The sequence below is a fragment of the Chinchilla lanigera genome, unplaced genomic scaffold (genome assembly GCF_000276665.1).
Source record: "Chinchilla lanigera isolate Chin_1 unplaced genomic scaffold, ChiLan1.0 scaffold00050, whole genome shotgun sequence".
In the NCBI taxonomy this organism is placed as follows: domain Eukaryota; kingdom Metazoa; phylum Chordata; class Mammalia; order Rodentia; family Chinchillidae; genus Chinchilla; species Chinchilla lanigera.
The window spans coordinates 808,776-832,929 of NW_004955451.1; the positions used below are offsets into that span (position 1 = coordinate 808,776).

Consider the following 24,154-nt stretch of genomic DNA (forward strand, 5'->3'; position numbering starts at 1 on the left):
ATCACTGTTCTATAGTACCTGGTTAGTTTACATTTTAAGAGTTTTTAAAGGAGAAACTTGGGAAATCATTCCAGTAACTATTATTGCAATGACTACTGCATAAGGATATATTGGTTTTATTTGCCAGGTTGAGCCAAGAAGAGCACTCAGAAAGTGACCCACGCCCCTTACTTGAAAGATTTTTTTAAAAGGGGGGGGTGTTTCCTTGTGGGAGGGTAGATACAAAATTAGGCTAATAGTGTGGCAATTCTAAAATTTGGAAGTGGGGTCAAAGTGATGGTTACCTAGAGGATCATTTGTAGCCCCTGGACTACGCTTGGTCAAAAGTGTATTTTCTAGGAAACTGCCTTCTAGGTGCTTGACTGCTTCTATGTGTTTGCCCCCAAAGAGCCATATCTATGAAAGACTGACACATTTTCCCCTTTTATTTAACAGAGAGAATTCCCTAAATTTTTTACGTTCCGAGCAAGAGATAAGGTAAGGCTTGATTCTTCCCCCATCTCAACACTCCTATATTTAAAACAGGTTTTTTTTTTTTTTTTCTTAAAAGCCAAGAGTGGCTTATCTTTGCCATTCTCTTTTCTCTGATTGAATTTGTTTTCCCTTTACCTTACATATATCTTAAAACTAAAGCACATTCCAGAAAGAGTTTGGTTTAGCCACCTAAAGAAAGTGATAACTTTAAAAATTATCCCTATCCTTTGGAACCGTCCTAATGATGTGATATTAAAGGACTATTATACTCAGTAGGATTATTCTTGTCACCTATAGACAGTTCATTTATATTCAACTTTTTATGCACATTTGCTTTTGAGTTTTAAAATATAAAATTCCAGATCATTTTGTTTCTTTCCTATTACCAGCTTATGTTTTTGTGTTTGTCTTTCTGTTCATCAGTTGGCATGTACTTTGGAAAAACAATTTAGTTTCAGTAAAACATTACAGTAAGCATACTAATACAACTGTCTAAAAAGATATATGCATAATTATATATCTATGGATATAGTATGTTCCAGAGCCAAATACCTTTTTAAAAAATTATATCATTATTTGTTTTCTGCTATGTTCTTTGTACTATATCATAAATAATAAGACATGAGTCCTTCCCTTAAGTATTTCAGACTTGTTGAGTAACCCTAAGCATCAGCATGTAAAGTGGATATTAATGTGAAACAGCCTAGTTATGCGATGATGACATTTAGGTACTGGAGGGAATTGAAGTTTTTTGCTTGTTTGTATCTTTATTTTTAATGGAGAGCATCACCACTTGTAAAAACATAAATGTTGAAAGCTTGGGAAGTGAATATACACATTGGCACCTAATCTTGTGTAAGTTAGAACAGTAATTTTATATGTAGCTCATTTTTGTTGTTCATTAGCTCATCATAGCTACTTTTTCTCCTTTCAAGTATATCTTCCACCTACACAATCATAATAAAATTTTATAACTGCCTTTTAACCCCCCCCCCTTTCTGATTCTTGTGCTCAGTTTGAGGAGGATCGTATCTATCGTCACCTGGAGCCTGCTCTGGCTTTCCAGTTAGAGTTGAACCGGATGAGAAATTTTGACCTTACTGCCATTCCTTGTGCTAATCATAAGATGCACCTGTATCTTGGCGCAGCCAAGGTAGAAGTGGGCACAGAAGTGACAGACTACAGGTTTTTTGTTCGTGCAATTATCAGACATTCTGATCTGGTCACTAAGGTAAGTGCTGTACTTTAATGGGAAGTTATCTCCATGGGAAGGGACAGAGAAAATGGGCATGGTTCAAAATCAGGTTTTCATTGTTTGAATTAAGGTTTTCATTCTCTTTCTTCTTACTCTTCAATAACCAGCAGATGTCTATAAGTAATTTCTTGCACAAAAGTAAACATTTCAAATAATAAAGGCTTATTTTTCTTTAATCAGATATTTCTTGGTAATGGAAATATGATAGTGCTCACTTGAGGAAAAAAAAGTATGCTGAAAGAAAAACTACAGAGAGAGTTGAGTAATGATAGAAAATATGGACAAAAGTTAGGAAAGAGTAACCCCACTGTAAAGCTTTCTGGAGGTATAGGTAGTATTTATATATAACAAGGACTTCCTGATGTCTTAGTTATTACTGCATCCCATAGTCATAGACTTTCTTCAACTTCTCATTTCTAAATAGATTTCTAAATAGCTCTGTTTGACATATGTGAAACATAATCCTATAGGGGTTATAACTCTAAAGATGCCTAACATCTCCACCTATTAGTAGGAAATGATACACTAAGGGGTAGGAGAAAGCTCATGACTAGAAAGGTGAACAAGGTCTTAGCCTGGTTCCTTATGATTTATAACATATTGTTGCTTAAGTAATTATATATATATATATTTTTTGGTACTGGGAATCAAACTCATGACCTTGCACTTGCCAGGCAGGCACTTGTGTCACTGAGCTATATCCCCAGCCCTATAATTTCCTTAAATTACATTAACGTTGGTGATTTTTTTTCCTGTATAGGAAGCTTCTTTCGAATATCTACAAAATGAAGGGGAGCGGCTACTGCTAGAAGCCATGGATGAATTAGAAGTTGCTTTTAATAATACAAATGTCCGTACTGACTGTAACCACATCTTCCTCAACTTCGTGCCCACAGTCATCATGGACCCATCAAAGGTACACTTCTCTCCTGGCACTAGCAAGTACAAGCAAAGGCATTTATTAGTATCTGTCTTGCTTGGATGTGGAAACGATATTCTTGTTTAATAGATTGAGTAATTAATCTTTAAGGTTTTCAGACTGCTTATTATACTGAATTTCTGAGACAGTGTCAAAAATTTGCTACATCCATTAAGAGCAGTCCTCAAAACTAAAGGTTCTGTGGGATTTGCTTGCTGGATGTTTATAAGCAGTATAAACTCCTTTCTCTTCCTCCACTGATACCAGTTACATGATATTTTCCATGATAGTAATCTTATTTTATATTATTCTGTAGGATTTTCCATCTGAAATAATTACTTTGGCCACTAGTAGGAATTTTAGCTAAATTGCTTCTGTGCACTAGTGTTACTTACCTAGTGGCCTTAGTAGGACGAGGCACCTTCCCAAAATGTCTAACTTCATTCTCTTTAGTACTTTCCCACACTGAGGGACTTTTAATGATAGAAGTTTCACATATATTGCACCTATTTTCTTCCTAAAGGCTCTATTCTAAAATACATTCTATATAATTTAAAGAAAGAAAACAGGATGACTCTATACTTGCACTGTTATCCTAGGTGTAATACAGACAGACTGCTCTCTGCTTCTGCTCCCCATGACTCTTCCTCGCATGATACTGTGGAATCTGGATAAAATAACCAGTGTCTACCTATCTCATGACCAATTGGAGGCATGGACTTTTTTTTTTTAATTTAGTATCTAAGACCTAAGAAAATTTTCTACTTTGTTTCTTCAAAACTACAGACTAATTATGGGTTATATCTATCTATCAGGAAAGTGAAAGACAAGGCTCAAGTCTCATCATGTTAAAAATTTCTCCTAAGAATTCTGGGACTGAATCAGCTTGAAGGCTTAAAACACAGCCAGGGCACTGAATAACATTATATATATTTTAGATCTGGCTTGCCTTTTTTCAGAGAACTTTTAACATCAGACTGTTTGTCTCTACTCTAAATACCCATATGCCCAGGCTTTGCTTTTCTAGTCATAGGTAGCTAGCTGCCAGTTTTCTGCATGTAGAGATTGTTGGCTGTATCCCCTCAAGAAAAGAGTGGAGCTGGGCTTGGTGGCACACTCCTATAATCCCAGCACTCAGGAGGCTGAGGCAAGAGGATTGCCATGAGTTTGAGGTCAACCTAGTCTGCATAAGTGAGTTCAAGTCCAACCTGCATTCATAGTGAGACCCTGTCTCAAAAACAAAAGCAAAAACAAAAAGAAAGAACGAATAAATATCTATTGGTTAGGAAGCAAGGGTGGGAAAAGTTAACTCCTTGAAATGAATTCTAAGGTAAAATTCTATAGTACAGAAACAAACTGCAAGGTGGCACATACTATGAAGAACCACAAGAAGGAGGGGTTATTATATTAGGTAATTTAGAGGGGTTTACTTTTGTTTCGTTTGTTTTCAGTTTTGAAGATTGAACCCAGGGGGCACTGAGCTACATCCTCAGCCCTATTTATTCTTTTTATTTTGATACAAGGTCTCACTAAGGTGCTCACCTTGGCCTTGAACTTGCAATCTTCCTGCCTCAGCCTCCTGAGCAGCTGAGATTACAGGTGTGCACCACCATGCCTGGCTAATTTTGAGATTTTTCTAGTAAGTTGAGAAGACATTTTAGAAATATACTTAAGAAAACAAGGGCTGGGGATATAGCTCAGCGGCATAAGTGCTTGCCTGGCAAGCCTGAGGTCATGAATTCAATTCCTGGTACAAAAAATAAAAAGAAGATATGAAGAAAACATTAATTTTGAATGGTATGTTCTACCTGCTTTTTAGCTACATGGGAAACAAAGTTTTGCTGTAGTATGTCGGTAATAAAATCACCCCTCATATCTAAGGCCATTCTATTAAAAATAATTCTTCTAACCCTGAGTACTAAGCTACCTTGTTTTAAAGCTTATGACACTAGGGAGCATGTGCCCCATCTCCATAAATCTCAGTTCGATTTAACGAAAAACAAACTTCAGAGCTCTCATGTTTAGAGAGAATGTTCCAGCACCACCTACAAATTGCCTTTCTTTAATTTGCACAATTTACCAAGAGACATATATTATAAAGTTTAATAAAATTGTATAGAAAAAACTTCATGGTGGTAATTGCTGTGTTGATTTAAGGTCATGTAAGTGCAGTGAAACATAGTTACCGTGCATATAAATGCTGCTTAATAACTATGTAACAAGGGATTTTATTCTTATTTGGGGCTTTTTCTTAAATCCCATGGCTTTTAATTTTAGATACTACAGGCTTTTGATATAAAGTATGAATATAATTGGTAAAGGAAAAGTAGTTGTATAGATTTGAGTGTTGTGAGTAGAGAAAACTATTCAAATGCTAGACCAGTATGAAATTGTCCCTGACTTGTTCTAAGCAATAGCAGGGGAAAAGCTAGTTGCCCACTTATGAAATGAATATGTGATATACATCTCCTCAAACCAGCATCTTTTTCCCATTCTTCCTTTCCCAAAGGTAGGCAGACATGAAACAGGTCTTGGCTATAAGGTATTTAAGTTTTGTGCTTGGTGATTTGTCTGTCAGATTGAGGAATCTGTGCGGAGCATGGTAATGCGCTATGGAAGTCGGTTGTGGAAATTGCGCGTCCTCCAGGCAGAACTGAAAATCAACATTCGCCTGACACCAACTGGAAAAGCAATTCCCATCCGCCTCTTCCTGACAAACGAGTCTGGCTATTACTTGGACATCAGCCTATACAAGGAAGTGACTGACTCCAGGACAGCACAGGTACAATAGTCAAGCAGGCTCCCTGAATTTGAGCTGGTCCTAGAGATACTTGTCTTTGATATGGAAAACCCAAGTTCACAGACTACACTGGTTTGCTAGTGGGGTTATTTTCTTTAAGTTTAAATGGTTGTGCGAGTTTGCAAAACTTTATTTACATTATAAGACATATTGTGTTCTAAATTATAAATATTATAAAACCCTCAACCTTTTGTTACATATTGGTAAACACTAGCAGATGCCATGTGAACAAATATAAGTCTGCAGTTTAGGCCTCTTTTATTCCAGGGCTTTTAAGTTACATCAGCAGTCTAGTCTTCTCTGGTCTGATTTGTCTTTCCTAGTTTCTGTGTAGTTAGACCATTCATCAGAAAGGGAAAGAGACTTGTTGAAGTATGTTAACCAACATCTACCTTTAAAAAGGAAAATTTCAACATAGTGTAATAATAACACAGTGTCAAGCAGTGATTTTATCATATTTATCCATCATGTTACTCATTTATACACATTCTGTCTTTCAAAGAACTCAGTGTTACATATCTATACAGGAGCAGAGTGACAAACCTTAACCCATTTTTTTAATGTTTGTCACTTTAGTTTGTAAATATTTGGGCCATAGCTATTACTGAACATAGGTTGCTTCATCATTGCTCACATCTTTTTAAGAACCAGGGTAGTATTTTAGGGCTTTGGCCTGAACTTGAGACATGCATTCTTTCTCATGAAAGGACTTATTAAAACTTAAACAAGGGGTTTAGTCTGGTTCCTTGCATTTGGATGCCAGGAAGAGATTGTGTCTCTTATTTTTATCTGTATCCTTTGGAATCTGTGAATAGAGAGATAGGAAAAGACATTTTTGTTAGTCTTTTGAGGATGAATTTTTAAATCTCACTTTGGACAGTTGTTACAGTGACCTTTCATTTTGTGCTTTGATTCCCAGTTAGATGACCACAGAAATCTATCCTGTGAGAAGTGAGCAGTTAAAACAGAGAATGCGCAAGAGCACTAGGAATGAGCGAAAGAAAGAGTATTCAGTAATTTTTGCTGCATTTGATGTTTTTCAGGATAACCTTAAGGACATTTTCAGTCAAAGCTTTCCGAGGGCAGGGATGTTTTTAATTAACTTCTACAATAGCTTCAAGGCAGGCCTATTCTTGTGAAAAATTTGATGGCCACTTGAGACTTTAATGTTTTTGATAAATATGTTTGTTCTTCATAACTACTTTTTTTCTTCTTTTATCAGAAATTTCATAGATTTCCCTCATGTTGGTTAGTGGTGACACAGGAGCATGAAAAACACAGATGCCTCCAATCAGCGTCTAGTCCTATGCCTGGCACAAAATAAGTACTCAGTAGCCATATGAAAGAATGAATTAGCCACCCTCAACCTGAGGGAGGAGCCCCTTTTACCAGCAGTTCTGCATATAAAGGAGCCCTGAAGGAAGAGGTCTTCCTCAGGTTTTTTCTTCAGCTGAGTTGAAGAGCCACTATGGCATGGGAACTAGTTTGTGAGCCCATGGCTGGTGTGGGAACTGACAGAAGGAGCAGCCTCCAACCCAGTTTCCCTGTTCCCAATACTTACTTGGTGCTTGTAGCCACATTTTTTTCTCCTTTCTTTAGTGAATCATTACAGGACCTTGTGTATTATTTATTCTTTTGTTCATTAGTTTAATGTTTATTAACCGTTTATAGTATGTTAGGCAGTATGGACATAAAGATAAAAAATAATCTCCATTCAGAAATATACATAATGGGAGATGCTACATAAATCATTTTTCTGTAGATGATATATGCCATCACAAAATAAGTACGGTGTTCTAAGGGAGTAGACTATGTGGGCCAGTGATTATTTTCTAAGAGAAGCTCTTTTGAGAGCCTCTAGTGAAAGGTATTTGATATATAAAATGTTTATATATTTTCATGAACTTGTAAAACATACTTTACCAGTGTTTACTGCATTCATTATAGTAGAAAAATGAAATGAACATAGATAGCTGCTCATTCAGTGGCTTCCATTACTATCAACTTCTTTCCCTCACACAATCACTTATTCATTCTGCCAATAAGGAGCAAGGTTGACTGGCTTAAGTTTCATTTTGTTTCATTTCCCTTGTGATAGTCTTTGTGGTATAGGCTGTAATGAACAGTGATGTCAAGCAGTCATAGTGTGGAGAAGACATTTGGATAATCCGTTGCATAAGTGAATTGATTTCCAATGTGTGGTGTAAGGGAAAAATAACATTTAAAAATAGAATACAGTGGCTCATTTTTTAAATACAACTCAATTCATTCTGACAGTTGTATACACCCTGATAACTGCCATCACAGTCATGATCGAGAACATCTCCTCACTCCCACGAAGTCCTCTCACTCTCTTTGCAGTCAGTGGTAAAGCACCAGCTCCAGTGTTAGGCAACAGCTGATCTGCTTTCTGTCACTGTAGGTTAGTTCTGCCTGTCCTAGGAGTACATAAAATTAAAATTGGACAATATGCACTATATGGGGCCTGGCTTCTTTCGCTCTGTGTTGTTTTATTTTGTTTTGTTTGAGGATTTGTCTGTGTTACATGGATTGAGTATGTTTCTTTCATTGCTGAATAGTATTCCATTTTATGCATTTACCAAAAGTTTTCTATCCATTCATGTGTTTATAATCATTTGGGGCTTAATTTCTTAGTTTGGATTAGTGGGAATAAAGCTGCTATGCACATTCATTTATAAATCTTTGTATGATATATTTTCATTTCTCTTAAGTAAATACATACAAGTAAAATTGCTTGTTCATAAAAAGTGTATGTTTAACATTGTAAGAAACTGACAAACTATTTGCCAAAGTGATAAAACCAGCAGCAGTATATGTACCTGAACAGGCTTTCTCCACACCCTTTCCTCAGTGCACAGCTATACTGCTTAACTGTGACCAGCCTTAGTTCATTCCAAAGCTTGGCAAACTGAGTTTCAAACTCTGTACCCACAGGTCTTGTCTGTTAATAGATAAGAAAAGTAGTTCCAAGAATGTGCTTATTCCTTTTTCTCATTTGTTTTTTCACACTGTACCTTTACCTTAACAGTTTGAATTCTTAAACATTACTGTTTCTGCTCTTACATTCCTAACACATTACTAACTCTGTCTCCCACATGGTGACTTTTCCCATTTGTGGAAAAGTATTGAGAACTGTAGTCCATTGGTCTTTAAGCAGGCTGAGACAAGTTTTACCCAGATTGACAGATCAGCAGAATACTCTTGTTTTTCTGAGCCAGAGGACTAAGGATTCACTTAGCCTGACTATCCTCAGGGTTTAGGAAAGTACTGAATTCCACTCCTATGCCTACGTATCAGGTCCACAAATCTATTCATTAATGGTAGACTTGTACTTATATACTAGGCCCAAATAGGTAGCCCAAATAGATATGCACATATCCTTTCATCTCACCTGCATTTGTATTCACTGGGTTGGAAATCTCTATATTTTATGTACTCATACATAAAGTGCCTAGTTTAGTGTTATACAACCTCTGAGCACTCAATAAATATTAATTGAATTGAAATAATGGCATCCCTTATTAATATTTATAAGCAAATAAAACTAGCTAAATATATGGAGTATGGAATACTCTTCTAGAAATATTTGAGTTAAAATGATTAAAAACCGGTATGGTGATTTCATTATGTTGCAAGGTAGATATTACAGAAGTTATTCACTAGTTGTAGACAGTATATAGGAGAAATATATGTGTAGTTTAATATATAAGTTAATAAATATAATTTTTTTTTTTACTATAAGCTACATCTTAGGTGCTAATAAGAACTAATTATTTAGGTGGATGAATGAAATCCTTTTCTGGCAGAAACACTGGAAGATTTTGTGTGGCTAATAATGCTTATGAAGTCCCATCTAAGCAAATGCACTAAAGTCTGATGAATTGCAAGAACCTTGATCTGGCCAAAGTACAGGAATTATCTTTAATGTGCATAGCTGTTCCTCAGTTTAAATCCTAAGACTTCTCAAATCACTAAATTGATAGATGTCATTTCTAAGTATATGGGATTCAAGTCACTTTAGAAGGCAAGTACCATCAATCTGTCTCTGAGATGTGAAATTTATACTGTGCTTTCCTGTTGATTTCAATGAATCAAAAATGAGAGCAGCCTATGGTACAGAGCTGGTTACATATCTTTTTGGAGTTGGTTAACCTGTGAAGAAGTGTGAGGATCAAGAACTAAATGTTCACAGGCATGTCTCAGCTACTCAACCCACCAAAAATGCTTTCCAAGAAAAAACATTTGAGGAAAGAAAACCTTCTTGGTAGCAGTTTTTTTTCCCCCTCTGTTTTTAACTCTCCTTTCCATTATGTTTTTTTTTTCTTGCAGATCATGTTTCAGGCATATGGAGATAAACAGGGACCGCTACATGGAATGTTAATCAATACTCCATATGTGACCAAAGATCTCCTTCAGTCAAAGAGATTTCAGGCGCAGTCCTTAGGAACAACATATATATATGATATTCCAGAGATGTTTCGCCAGGTAAAGCTTGCTGATAGGGACAGGGGGCCTGACGTGTTTCAGGGAGTAAAGGTTTTCCAGGATTTCCATCATATACAGCTTTGACTAGAATAGGGCTCTCCCAAAGGGCAGGAAATATCCTGATACTATTCTCATTTTTATTTTATTGGAGACTTGGAGACTGCCAACTCAGGTATCAGATAGTCATGATTGGTGACAAGTTCTCTTGAGTAGAAGACGGTAATGAAGATCACATGCCTGTGGTAGTAGTTTATAATGATCTGTGTGGGAAGTTACATTTATATTTTCTATGTTTGTATTCAAGTTAAGGATATTAAAAAAGAGGTATGAAATGTTAGCTCATTTTCCTATTTTCCAGGATAACCCAGGTCTCTAGCTGATAGCCTAGGCTAATACAATGAGAGTCAATATAGATAGCATAGACAAATGAATAGAGTTCATGGTACACAGTTTAAAGTATAAGTTCTTTTGTGGGAGATTTATTATAGCTGAATAAAAACTAGCATAAAAATATGATATTATGAATCTCATCCTCCATATGAAAATAAATTCCTTTGGTCTGTATGGTGAATCATCTCTATGCTGCAGATTTTTCTTCCATCAATAGAAGGCAAGAAAAGTATATCACTAGCAGAAAATGCAACAGATAAAGAATAAGGTATCAAAAGAATACTGAATTTGTCTTTTAAAAAAAATCTATGAATATAGGATTTCCCCAAGTCTCCTAGTCAGTACCACCAGTATTTGAATTTCAGTAATGTGATATATGTAGACTGTGTAAATGTCTATCTGTAATTCCTGTATTACTCACAAATCCAAGAGATTACATTACCTTTATGTAACCATTTGTTTACAGGTTCTATCTCTTGAAACACAGCTACTTTCAGTATTTCTCCCTTATAGCATTGTTAACCTGTGAGCTGAGTGTTGGTTCAACATCAGCATCATAAATAAAAATCCTATTTTATGGTATTTTTCCTATATAATAGATATAACATAATGATTAGAGCATGTATGTATGCACAAGTCATTTGACCATTAGGTATTGCTTTAAGGCAAGGCAAGAAAGCACTGAACTAGTTCCCTAGTTCTTAAAGGATTTGTCGTATTTTTAGAGAAGGTTAGAAATGGAAATCATAATGGTTTTTAAATAGGTATGTCTGTTTATTCAAATTTGAACAGAATTGATTGCACACTTATAAGTAATCATACATATCCTAGTGTATGGGCCTATGCATGGACCTGTAGCAGTGGAAATTATTAGAAAGAGGATTCTTCCCTTAGCCTTTAGTAAAGACTTTATTCTAGCTTTTCTGGATTTTCTTTGTGTTATGTGAGTGTCATGTCTTGCTTTTGTGGATTTTCTTCCATTGCCAGATTTCTGTAGAAAAACAATTTTTCCCTTCTTTTTGAGATGATGATGCTACTTAGTTCTTCATTTTAACATTTCTGGAATAGTGTTAGGTCTTTTGGGTTTGTTAATGCTGTAGGGCTGATTCAGGTTCACTCAACAGTTTGACTTTGTTGGAAAAATATCTGACTTTTGGTATGTAAAGAATACTTACAAATCTATATTAACTGAGAATGGAAATTGGAAGACCTAGCCTAATGCTTAAACTTTACAGAACATTTCATAAAGAAAACGAAACCAGATTAACCAAATCTTAGTAATTATTTTTGTGTGTATTAAAATGGTATTTGTGACTGATTAGTCAAACTTCTCTTCTCCACTAGTCCCTGATCAAACTCTGGGAGTCTATGTCCACTCAAGCATTTCTTCCGTCTCCCCCTCTGCCCTCTGACATGCTGACATATACTGAACTGGTGTTGGATGATCAAGGTCAGCTGGTCCACATGAACAGGCTTCCAGGAGGAAATGAGGCAAGTAGTTGAAACCCCCTCTCCCTTCCCTATTCCTTTGCCAGCTGGTACCAGCCTTCTTTGAGGGTGGTCATTAAATAATATTAATTAAGATCTAAGTGGCATAGGTAACATAGTTGTCTTACTAGACTTTTTTAGTGAAAGAACACTAAAGGGATATCAAAGAATTATCATTAAATTTTTAGGTGTGGTAATGGTATTATGATTTTGCTTTTTTAAAAAAAATACTGTTTTGTGCTAACTACATAGTAAAATATTTACAGATGTAATTACCTGGTTTCTAGGATTTGTTTCAAATAAGGGAGTATGCAAATGAGAGAATAGGTAAAACATGAAATAATTATCATGAATTGATAGTTAAAGCTTAGGTACATGAGAATATTTCTCTACTTTTGTATGTGTTGGAAATTCTGAGACTTTTCTATAATAGGAACATTTAAAGTATTGTTTTGCCTAGTGTTTTTTCCTTATTTACTTACTTGCATTTAATTATGTATTTTTTTAAAGTATTTTTTCTGTGCTCAGTTCATTTGATCTGGTTTTCTTTGTAAGCAGGATGAATGTTTTCTTCTAGGGGCTCAGTCAGAACCAGAGGTCTGAACATAAAAGAAACAGAGAACCCATTTCTTGATAGTTATCTAAGAATGTATTTTCTAGCTTTGACATCCTTTTTCTTATAATGACATATTAATAATGATCATATTCTTTTCTATACTCTTGTACCTCTTTCCATGCCTTGAGATTCTTCAGATTTTAACTACGCTTCTAATTTCCAGTTATAACAATGATCAAAACTGTAATAAACCTTAAATGTAATCTCCAAGTAAATCTTTTTCCTTAGAAAGAGTAATCTTTACCTGGGTCTTCACCACAAACAGGCTAGGTAGACCACTAAATATAATATGCAGATATTTTTCATTTTATTCCATACCTTTGAAAATATCCTCTAAATACAAGGTGTTTCAGTAATGCAGTAGGGACTGCCAAGAATAGATAATTTAGTATTAACATGGAAACATGCATTGGACCAGATGGAGAGTATCAGGCTTGTAGAAGTTCTAATCTATTTCCTTTACAAATAGCAAAGGCAAGAAGACGCATAGGGAGGATGCATAGAATAGGGAGGATGCGTAGAATTTTGATAAAAATAGATATATACTCATCAACACACAAAGTTGAAGCAGAGATTTGTACTACTCTGTGTAGCATTACCTTAGTAAGCACCTCAGCAGGAAAGAAAAGCTCCATTGTACTAGACTTAAATTCTGATTCATTGAACCACTGTTCAGGAATAGAAGGCATTCTTGTGAACAGGGGGTTGAGAGTAAAATGGTTTTAACTAATGTAATTAAAACACAAAATGAGATTTTTGGCCGTGTGAAAGCTAGCTGCAGTGCTGTGTGAAACCTCTTGCCATGATCTTTCTCTCTTGCTTTCTCTCTGCTCTCATTCTGTTTGAGCGAATGGAGACTGGGGAAATAGTGAAGTCCCAGAGGGACAGAGCTCTGTTCTTGCTGAAATTACAAGCACAGAGCTGCCTGGGCATGAACATGTAGTGTTTACTCTGCCAGTATGAATACAAATAGTCTTATTATACGGGACTCTGTACCCAAAGACCACACACACACACACACACACACACACACACACACACACACACACACGAATAAAAAAAAATTAAAGGTTTTTTTTTAACCCTTTTAAGACCTAACAAACCTTGTGGAAAAGGGATACCTTAAACAGCTGGATAGGACTGTAGCTATGAGTAGTATTCTAGCATTACAGAGGAGCCACATGTTTTCCTTTCCCCAGTGCTTTAGTGGTTTTGAAAATAGAGAGCTAATAGCTAATGATTTTTGCATTTTGCCAGTTCTCACTTTCTTCCTGTTTTATACTTTTGCCTCCTTAGTTGCCTATTTTCTTTGTTCTTTTTTCATTTTCTTCAAATGATTGATTGGGATTGAGGCTGAGTGTTAGCTTGCTGTTTCTGAGCCTTTGAGCTTGGGAGGACTGAGACTGATGTTCTTTTGTGAGCAGTAAGTGACTAATGCCCAGGATGGCTGGTGAAGTCAGTGACCTTAGCTAGATTATAGGGCACTGCATGACAGGAATGTGGTTAGGGTATTAGTATCAAACCCTATACCAATAGCTTGAACTTACAATGGTGGATGTCCAATGAAAGACTGACCAGTCTAAGGATGGAATTTTAGCAGTCAGAATTCTGAGGGACAGCTGTGCCTAAGAGATGACAAGGTGTCAGGAGGCTGTATTGCCTTGTGCTAAACCCAGTTTTATCAGGGCACGTTGACTCTCAGCTATTGCAGTTTAATTTTCTTTGGCCAAAAAGGCAAGTTTGTCACACGCCTGGCACTCTACATATTACCCAAAGAATGATGTGAAGGGAACAAAAAGAGTTCATGCTGATGAGATTTGGAGCAAATCTGTCCTGTCCCAAAGAGAATGGGCATCTGAACAGAGCCTTGAGAAATAGTTTTATTTAAAAGAGGAATAAAAATTGAACTGTTAATGTTCTGAGAGGCAAGGCTCAATGTAAATGCATTGATGCTACATAGACATTAAATCATCATAATGTGGTGTTCTCCAAAGGTGATGGCTCTACCAGGTCATCACTGTGGGTGGTATTGTATTACCTTAAAGGATTGGAGTTTCTAGGTTAAAAAGCTAGCACATGGATATAAGGAATAAGGGTAAAATAAGACATTCCTGCAGAGTTTTTCCATGAATCAAGATGCTTTTTTCCTCAATCAAAGACAGAAAACCTGCACTTATCAGTCCATTGGCTATATTGGTGGCTAGTCCCCTCCTTCCCCGAGGACAGTAAATAGGTGAGATGGTGATAGGACCAGGACTTGGACCAATTCAGTTCCATTTAGTTTTAGGTAACTTGTTTGCCATTTGAGGAAGAATATTGGCTATTTCAGCAAAGATGTGACCTGCATCTTGAACATTTATGCCTGTGTTAAAAGCGGGAAAGAGCTTTTCTGGTTCCCTGTTAGCTTCTTTCTCCTATTTTCCTAGTTGTCCTTTCCCCAGAAAGAAATATTTAACAAAAGGAATGCTACCTAAAACATGATGAAAAGTATAGAACACATTTTTCTCATCAAATTTGAATGGCATTGCATTCAGTATGAAATTAGTGTAGAAATAAAAAAGATGTAGACCAAATCTGTGAACTGTGTTACTTGCAAATAGCCCTAAAGATGAGTTGCCCAGGATTTTTAATAGTTGCAAGTAAAAATGAAAATTGAGGAAACTATGATCACAGCATAGACTGAACTGATTTCATTTCTAGCTGCTATGATGCTATAGTGATGAGCACTGTATGTAAATATACAGCTAGATAAATGTGTGCTGTTGAGCTTCATTGCAGAAGAAATGCAGCTAACCAACAATTCTACATTACTATTTCTTTATTTTAGAGGAATTGTTTTCATTTTCCTGCCAGTTTGCTAACCTGTTTTGATCATTTGGTAGAAGCTGTAATTGCAGGTGGGAACATCTTGAGTAACAGTTCACAATCCCGTGCAGCTGCTTTTCGCACTAAATCCTGTTATTAAAAAGCTCAGGCTAAGATCAAGCCAAGGGCTATAACAGACTTGACAGAGAACAAGTTAACTTTGCTTGGGAGGACAAAGAAAATCCTAGCCTTCTTGAGACTATGTTCATCTGAAATAAATTACTAACATTTAAAATTTTTATTTTTAATAGCTCCAGAACTAAATCAGGAACCTCCAAATGGGGCAATAATGAAAGATATCATAGAGTAACAACTTTTATAGTAATTTTAGTGCTGCTAGAAATTACCATTTCAGAACGTGGGCTTTTTAACATTCTCTCCTATCACTCCTGTCATAATGAAAAAGTGAGACAAGAAGATGTTGTGTTTAAAAGCAGTTATAATAGGTATAGTATACATATAAAAAAAAAAAAGATTGGTAATTAGACTGAAATTCTTTCATGGTGTAAATTTTTTTCCTTAACATTTTTACAAGAGAAAAATATATTTCAAGTTGATTGCAAATCAATCACCTCCACACATGGTATTTCACTTAAAAGTTGTGGTGGCGCCAAGGTTTCAATTTTTCAGATAGGCACTAGATGTCAGGGTTTTTCCTTCTTAGCACTTCAGTGTTTAAACAAGCCTCTTGAAGTCCCGTTTGGTGAGACAAATCCACTTTTATTCTTCCCTCTTATTAAGTTGGCACAGTAGGTTTTCTCTAATGCTCCTACAATGTGCAATTGCCAGTTTAAACTCTCTGCTTGGAGATGTATTCAGCCCATATTACGGCTCTACCCAGTCACTGAAAAAAAGGATGATCAAAGAGGAAATAAAGTAGTATAAATTAAAGTTTAAAGACTAACTGCCATCATGACTGATATCTTGGTTTCAGTTCTGCTTTATACTCTCAGAGGTAAAATGGTAGGGATAAGTAGGCATTAGAATTTAAGGTCTGGAACTGCTGGGCCTGACCAATACTCATATTTAGTCATCATTTAAGTGTTCAGTGTGCTTTTGTTCAGTACCTTCAAAGCATAGTATCCCTTTAATTTTTTCATTTTTAAAAAATACAAAAAAATGAAGAGGTGATATCCCTACATCTGCATTTCTCATATATATTGGTGTAACTCTTGGAAATTTTTGTGTGTAAAAAAATTAGAAGTTAGGTAAGGAAAGGAAGTTGGTAAACTTAACTAAGCCTAAAAGACTTAGAAGAAATAAATTAGTATATCCATTATGACAGTTCTTAAACTGTACCTCTTAACCCAAAGGACCTCTTACTTTAGAGAAATTACCATAACCCTCTGTCTTGATTCACTTGGTTCTATACTTTACTAAAAGAAATAGGGTTATTCTGGACTGAAATTCTAGTAGTATCCAATGTAGTCTAAATCTGCCTGGAGAGACCGTGTATATGCTTGTCAGACTGGGTAAAGAAAAGCTTGCCATTTCCCATGAACATAGGACTCAGATTTTTTCTAGTTTATGATGAGAATTTTTTTTTGTACATTGTTTAATTCAACAAAACCTCAAAGTAACCTCTTGGATGTAAAGTTAATTTAGAATATTTTACTGTTCTTTTGTTTCATTATTTTCAAATCATTTTACCTTTTATGGTAGGTATGAAGATTACATCAGATATATGTTAGAAAACAGAGTATTTGATTTGTAGTCTGCTGAGGGTGAGTCTGAAATAGACCTCAGAAAGACCATGGTCTGTGCATTGATTGGGGACAATCTGTCAGCCACCAAACTATCACCAAAGATGGGAAAATATAACTGCTTTGAGATTCTCCACATAAAAAGATCACATACTAGTAGTTATAAACATTTATATTTGTGCTTGGCTTATTTTTTGTCAAGGGCTTAAAAAAAATCTTCAGTCCTTTCAGGACTAGCAAGATAGGAATTGTAAGTATAGAGAAAAATGTATTATGAAATATGTGGTAAGGTAGGTTTATTTATAATCATTATACTCTTTTCTCCCCATTCTAAGTGAGCATATTTGGCTACATATTTTGTCTAAAACCATCTTCTACCAGTTAGGTCCTTCATTAGAAAAATATTTAAGGCTAATTTTGAAAAATAAGTCTCCCTACTATGGGATTACCTGTCATGAGTTTCTTTTTGGGGTTTTTTTTTGGGGGGTTTTTTTTTTTTTTTTGGTTTTGGTTTTTTTCCGGTACTAGGAACCGAACTCATGACCTTGCGCTTGCCAGGCAGGCGCTTTGCCACTGAGCTAAATCCCCAGCCCTCCTCTCATGAGTTTCTAATGGTGTTCTTTTGGGGTGCATATGCTTGTCTTAGGATTCTTTCGGAATAGCTGTTACTGATGGTGGAAATGTCTCGTCAGGTTGCTTAGTTAATTTTGACTCACTTCATTGTTAGCAAACCAAGGCTTAATGAGCTTGATTGACATTGAAAATCCCATTCACTGGCCCACTTAACGCAGTACTGGTGGAAAATGCCTCAGTTCTTTTGAAAAGTAGCTCCATAACCCTTAAACAAAAGAATGTACTTGCCAGCATTTTCTGTACATGTCTTGTTTAAAGATTTTACTGAAAAAGAATTTGACATCATACCCTATGTCAAGGAACTTTACATCACCAAGTACAGGCAGTAATGAACATAAGAGGATGAGGTGTAGTGTGGAGCACCAGAGTTCAACATTTGTTCTTATGATTAATGGGCAAGGCTTCTAGGGCTAGTGTAGGCCAACTTGGTTAATTTCCATACCAGCCAATTAATCCTGTGCCCTATTTCTCAAATACCATTGGCTTATATGTACTCCACAGCATATGCTTTTTTAAAAATTGTTCATTAAATTATTGTGTGTATAGGTGTAAAATTATTGTAGTTTTGTGTATATAAATACTATAAAGAAGTAATTTCCCTATTTTAAATGATTTCTAATCTTTGATATTTTCCAAAATTACCTCTAAGATGAAATTTTGTGCTCTAAAATTGATACTTTTCTTTCTGTCACATTTTAGAGGGGTTGAGGTAAGTTTGTTTAGCCATTTTGAACTATCAAAAGACCAAAAAAAAAAGTTTTTCGGCTGGCCAGGAAAATTGTTTTGAGCTCTTTTATGTTATCATACAACATTGGAATAATACTACATCTGGCAGATAATATAGTGTGGAAAAGTGTTGACATTTTTCATTCCATTGCCTTATGCCTTAAAAATATATCTTTATTTTTTAAAAAATGCATGCTTTAAAACCTATACAGCAAAAAAAAAAACCTACGCAACATTTTCTGATATTTCATCATGCTTCATTGTAAGACTAACATGAGTTAAAATTGCTATAGCAATTCTAACAATTTTTTATAGTTTCTAATAGAAAATAGAGATTTAATATTCTACATAAGATGCAAAAGGTAACATTTTGTTACCTATATGAAAGGAGCCCAAGTTCCAATTTCTTGTCTCTGACTCTGTGTGTGTGTGTGTGTGTGTGTGTGTGTGTGTTGCAGGTGATGCCAAAATTCATTTCAGCTCTAACATTCTAAGGTTCTTTGTATTGCTGCTCTGGCCCCTTGCAGGGTAGTCATTTTCCTGACATTAGTAGAGTTAGAACAATAGCTACTGGATGCTTTGCCAACAAGCACTCAAGTATTAGATTTTTTTTTAGCATGGAAAATCAGTAGTAAAGCATCACCGTCTCAGCCATACTTTAACCTACATTTAAATCTTTATGGAAAGATGTTGGTACAGGTGAACTCAAAGTATGGAGATAGAAGAAAAGCAACCACAGCAAAACTTCCTTTTTCACTCCCACGGCACAGCTAGAATTGATGGATGCTCCTCACACCCTCAAAAAACAAAATCCTATCTTGTTTTGCCTTTGCTTTCCCTTCAAATTTCCTTGTTGAGCTTAACACTATTGTTTTATTTTATGATAACAGCAGCAGCCTTGGGAAGTGTCCGTATGTGCCTGTACATTCTGTTCACACTGATAGTACAATTAATGCTGATGTCAATTTGGGTGTTAATTTTGGGTCATGATTAGTGTTGACACTTTGTGTCAGACTAATGGCATTTATGGGTACTGCCAGAATAAATGTTAATATTATCGTATTTTTAGTATCTGTTATAGTTACATTAAACCAGGGTCCTCCCAGGAGAAAAAATACATATATGGATGGATAGATAGATAATGTCTTTCTGTATCACTGGTGTTACTCAGCGAGAAAATGACATCTCAGGGCAGAATCCTAATCACTGTTTGGAGCATCAGAAATAATGATCACCTCTGATGGGAGGTTGTGAATAATTCATTTGGTTTGATTTTCACGTCCTGTCCAGTGATACTTTTCAAACCAAATGTGTTTCTACAGGAAAATAATGGTCCTACTTCTTATGGAAATACTGTGGCACAAATCATTTTACCAACATAAAAACAGTTAAATAAGACTGTTCTCTTCTGCTTTCTCTCTCCTCCCCATTCCCTCCTCCCTCACTTGAGTGTGTTTATTTTAGAATCTGGATGTGGCCAGAAAAATATTTTCTTCCTCAGGACTTATATAAGGAAAACATACCTATTTCTGATAATCCTGAGTTTATTCCCTGAATTTCTTCCCTTTTTCACTCAGAGAATTAGCTTAGATCGATGACCCTAATAAAACCTACACAACTTGTTCATTAGAAGTTCTGTTTTGAAAAATCATCTAACAAAGTATTTTTAAAAATCGTTCATAGCTATATTAATGAAAACACAATTTTCAGTAAGTGCATAGAGATCACTTGGTTAGTCAGTGCTTGAGCAAGGCAGTCGTCAGGGAAAAAGATACTGGTGCTGCCAGTGCCAAGAAGCCTGATTCTAAAAGTCTGTAGACCATAAACCTGTCCACTCACACAGATAAGCCACAGGTTGCTTTTGGTTGCTTCCTTCCTTTTAGACTTCCTCAGCCCTTAGTCCTGGAGTGTCATTTTATCTGGTAGAAATGTGAAAGAAGCAGAAGATGGGAAAGGGGGGATTCAAATGATGGGATTTCCTTTGGTTGTTATTCTTTAGTTAAAATATAAGGCAGGTTGGGCTTGGTGAAATCAGTGAAAGCCACATTTCTAACCACATTGTCACACCTTTGTATACTTTCCTAGTGATTGCTGAATTTTTTTTAATTTTTATTTTATTATGTGTTTGCAGTTTATACAGTTTATAATCATCTTGGGGAGTGGTTACATGTACATACCACAACTTGCTGGGTTTTTTTTTAATCCCCCTTCCCTCCCTCCCTACCTCCCTACTCTAATTCCCCTATCCCATTTTTCATTCTTGTTGATATTATTAATCTTGGCTCATGTTATAGCATATAATGTTTACATTAATTGAGGTTATTAGGTTCCTGTACATGGCATATTTTTATTCTGCTTGTTTCCCCTTCCCCTCCTCCTCATCCCTTGCCCTTTTTCCTTTGGACTTCTTCCCTATTGCAAGAGATCCATTTCCTTGTCTGCCTCTATCCATCCAGAATTTGTGACATAAAATCTTCATTGTGTAAATAACATTGATAGGCCCATCTATATAAAGTAATTTGAGTAAAACATTTATGTTGTCCTAATTAAAATGGGATGGGTGTATGCTCTTCTGAGGTAATGATAAAATCCTCTGAGACAAAGCTATTCTTAGTATATTTTGAGCTATTTCTCCTGAATGTTGTGAACCTCCTCCGCCAATCTAACAAGAGCAGGGGAAAGTATTTTTCAACCTAGTGTTCATCATCAGACAGAAAGTATTTTACATTCAGAAGCCATTTCCAGTATCAAATTCAATTTTGTCAAGTGATTAGTTGAGTTTGGTAGAGAATAATTTATTTTTTTTGTTTTTTTTTTTTTGGTTTTTCTCCGGTACCAGGAATTGAACTCACGACCTTGCGCTTGCCAGGCAGGCGCTGTGCCACTGAGCTAAATCCCCAGCGCCGGTAGAGAATAATTTAAAAACACAACGCTGGAAATGGCTGTGGTGCTTCTGCACTTGAAGAGAGCAGTTGCTATTCCCAAGTTGCAATTCTCCTTTCAGTGACTGTGCATCACAACTGGATTATTGTGTTACATATTTTTGCAGCTGTTACAGACCTGCATCTGTTGACACCATGTGTTCCTACCCAGTACTGCTGGAAGTGGGCGAATTGATACCTTGCCTGTCTATCAGTGCAAACGTCCTTTTATGTACATATGTTTGTAAAGCTCTTTAGCCCCCTTCAAGATGAAAGGCTCTGTATAAATATAAGCTTCGATTTTAGTACATGTTTGTAATACATGTGGTACAGTCCTAAATATGTATTTAGCTGATAGGCACTGTTCTTGTCTATTGTACAAATATTGACTTTAAAAGTATAAATATGTATTTAACCATCAGACCAGAAAAACACTGAAGCAGTTACTTCTCAGGTAGAGATATTAATATTGTATAAACCTGTATATACATATGTTTACATTCAGCCACATCATTGCAGAGCCTTTCTTTTTAAAAAATGAAATTATATCACCAACAATATAAGGTAGTTCTTGATTTTTTTAAGGTGATTCTCGATTTTTAATTTTTTATATCTTTGTTTTTCTTTTTAATTTTACATAAATATAGTCTTATAATATGATTCAATTCTAGTTAAATTGGGTGTGGTGGCACATACCTATAACCCCAGCACTCAAGAGGCTGAGGCAGGTGTATTGCTACAAATTTGAGGTCAGCCTGGGCTATGAAATGAGTTTGAGGCTAGCCTGAACTGCATAGCAAAACCCTGTCTCAAAAAGACGAAAAAAAAAAACAAAAAAAAACTAGCATTAGTTTCTCTGAAATATGGAAAATCTATTATGGTGGTAGGATTTTACCCCCTTTAAGAAACTTTTAAAAAAAAAAGGGCATCAGTGCAATATAAAAACATTAAAGGAGGCCAAGTGTGGTGGTGAGTGCCTATAATCCCAGCACTCAGGAGGCTGAGGCAGAAGAAGCACAGCAGTTTCAAGGTCAGCCTGGGCTGCATTGTGGGTTGAAGGCCAGCCTGGACTACACAGCAAGATGCTGCCTCAAAAAAAAAAAAAAAAAAAAAAAAAAAAAGAAATTTTGGAAATGGAAAAAACAAACATACAATTCCATCATCCTAATAATTATCATCTCATTTTGCTGTATTTGTTTTCCCCCAAGAATACCTTTAGATAGAATTATAAAATATATTATGTACTTGCTGTATGCATGTGCCTTTGTAGGACATAGTGTACAAACTGACACTGTAGGTTGTTATTACTCCTCGTTACTACTGAAGAAACTGAAGCACAGAAAGTGTAGTAATTTAAGATTATGTGGTTAGTGAACTCAATCTTTGTTCTGTTAGATTAAGATTCAGCATAACAGAATTCAGCTCCTGTGTGTGTACTCATAACCATCACACTGTTTTGCCTCTCAGATTATGATATGCATGCAGTTTTGTACCTTACCTTTTCTAATTTAGTATTACATCATGGGTATTTCAAAATGCTATTTATAGTCTTCATAGTCATCACTTTATAAGACTATACAGAACACTAACAATGACCTCAATATCTAGTTTACTTACCTTCAAAAACATTATTATGTCATTTACTTTTTCACTTTTTATTTTAAAATAATCTTGGATTTTTCAGAAAAGTTACAAAGATAGTACAAAGAGTTCCCTTACTCCTTTTACCCATCTTCCTCTAATGTTTAGTTTGGTGCTACTGATTAAACCTAGTGCCTCATACATGCTAAGCACTTAACATATGGAGCTACACCCCCAGCTTCAACTCCTGATGGTTTTTTTGCAGGGGGGGGTGGTGGGGTTGGGTTTCTTTCTCCGGTACCGGGAACCAAACTCACGACCTTGAGCTTGCCAGACAGGCGCTTTGCCGCTCAGCTAAATCCCCAGCCCCTTCAACTCCTAATGTTAATATCTTACATAATCATAGCCTAATTATTGAACTAAGAAATTAATATTGGTATAATTCTATTAAATAAACTAAAGACCTTTGTTTCCTACAAGTTTGTTTTTAAATGGCCTTTTCTGTTCCATGATACAGTCCATGATTCCACAATGAGTTTAAGGCTCAGTGACATTTATGTTCATGGTATAATTATTGTTCATGTTCCATATATATTCAGCTAAAAGCAGTATAACTAATGTGGAATATACTTCCTTAATCTCTCTAGTAAAGAAAAATCGTGTATTTTTCTGTGCACCTTTCAAAAATAAATAGTTCTACTGGGGTTGATGGAGCACATTGGTAATCCCAGGTTTTTGGGAATCTAAGGCTGGAAGATTATAAATTTGAGGCCAGCCTAGGCAATTTAGCAAGACCCTATCTCAAAATAAAAAAGGCTAGGGATGTAGCTTAGCGCCCCCTGGGTTCAATCCCCAGTATCACAAAAACAAATAAGTAAACACAATTCACACTAGCTGTAAGAACAAATTACTTACTGTGTGCCTCGGTTTTCTTATGGCAATTACAGCTACCTTTGAAGGCTTTTGTATACCAGACTCTGTACTAGTTTGTTGTGTTTCTCAAAACAGTTCTTCCAGAAAGGTGTTACTATCAAGAGCTGGTCTATCCATGGTTTTACACCTAGTTTAAAGCTGAAATTTGAGGGGCTGGGGATTTAGCTCAGTGGCAAAGCGCCTGCCTGGCAAGCGCAAGGTCATGAGTTCGGTTCCCGGTACCGGAGAAAAACCAAAAAAAACAAACAAACAAACAAAAAAAATACCATATGAATACATTGCAGATTTTGCTACCCTCTAATTTGGAGAAGCTAATTTTCTCCCAGAAAAAAATAATGTAGAAG

The 24,154-nt window shown here is 35.9% G+C and overlaps 1 protein-coding gene across 1 annotated transcript in view; it reads left to right on the forward strand.

The window, feature by feature from the left end:
• The window catches only part of Acaca (acetyl-CoA carboxylase alpha), a gene marked incomplete at its 5' end in the record, with an annotated part of 230,860 nt that overhangs the window by 129,743 nt on the left and 76,963 nt on the right, over window positions 1-24,154 (forward strand). The window contains 6 exon segments of the mRNA XM_013519172.1: window positions 436-477; window positions 1,490-1,705; window positions 2,490-2,645; window positions 5,227-5,430; window positions 9,799-9,954; window positions 11,689-11,835. Of these exon segments, the coding sequence (XP_013374626.1) occupies window positions 436-477; window positions 1,490-1,705; window positions 2,490-2,645; window positions 5,227-5,430; window positions 9,799-9,954; window positions 11,689-11,835 (921 nt within the window).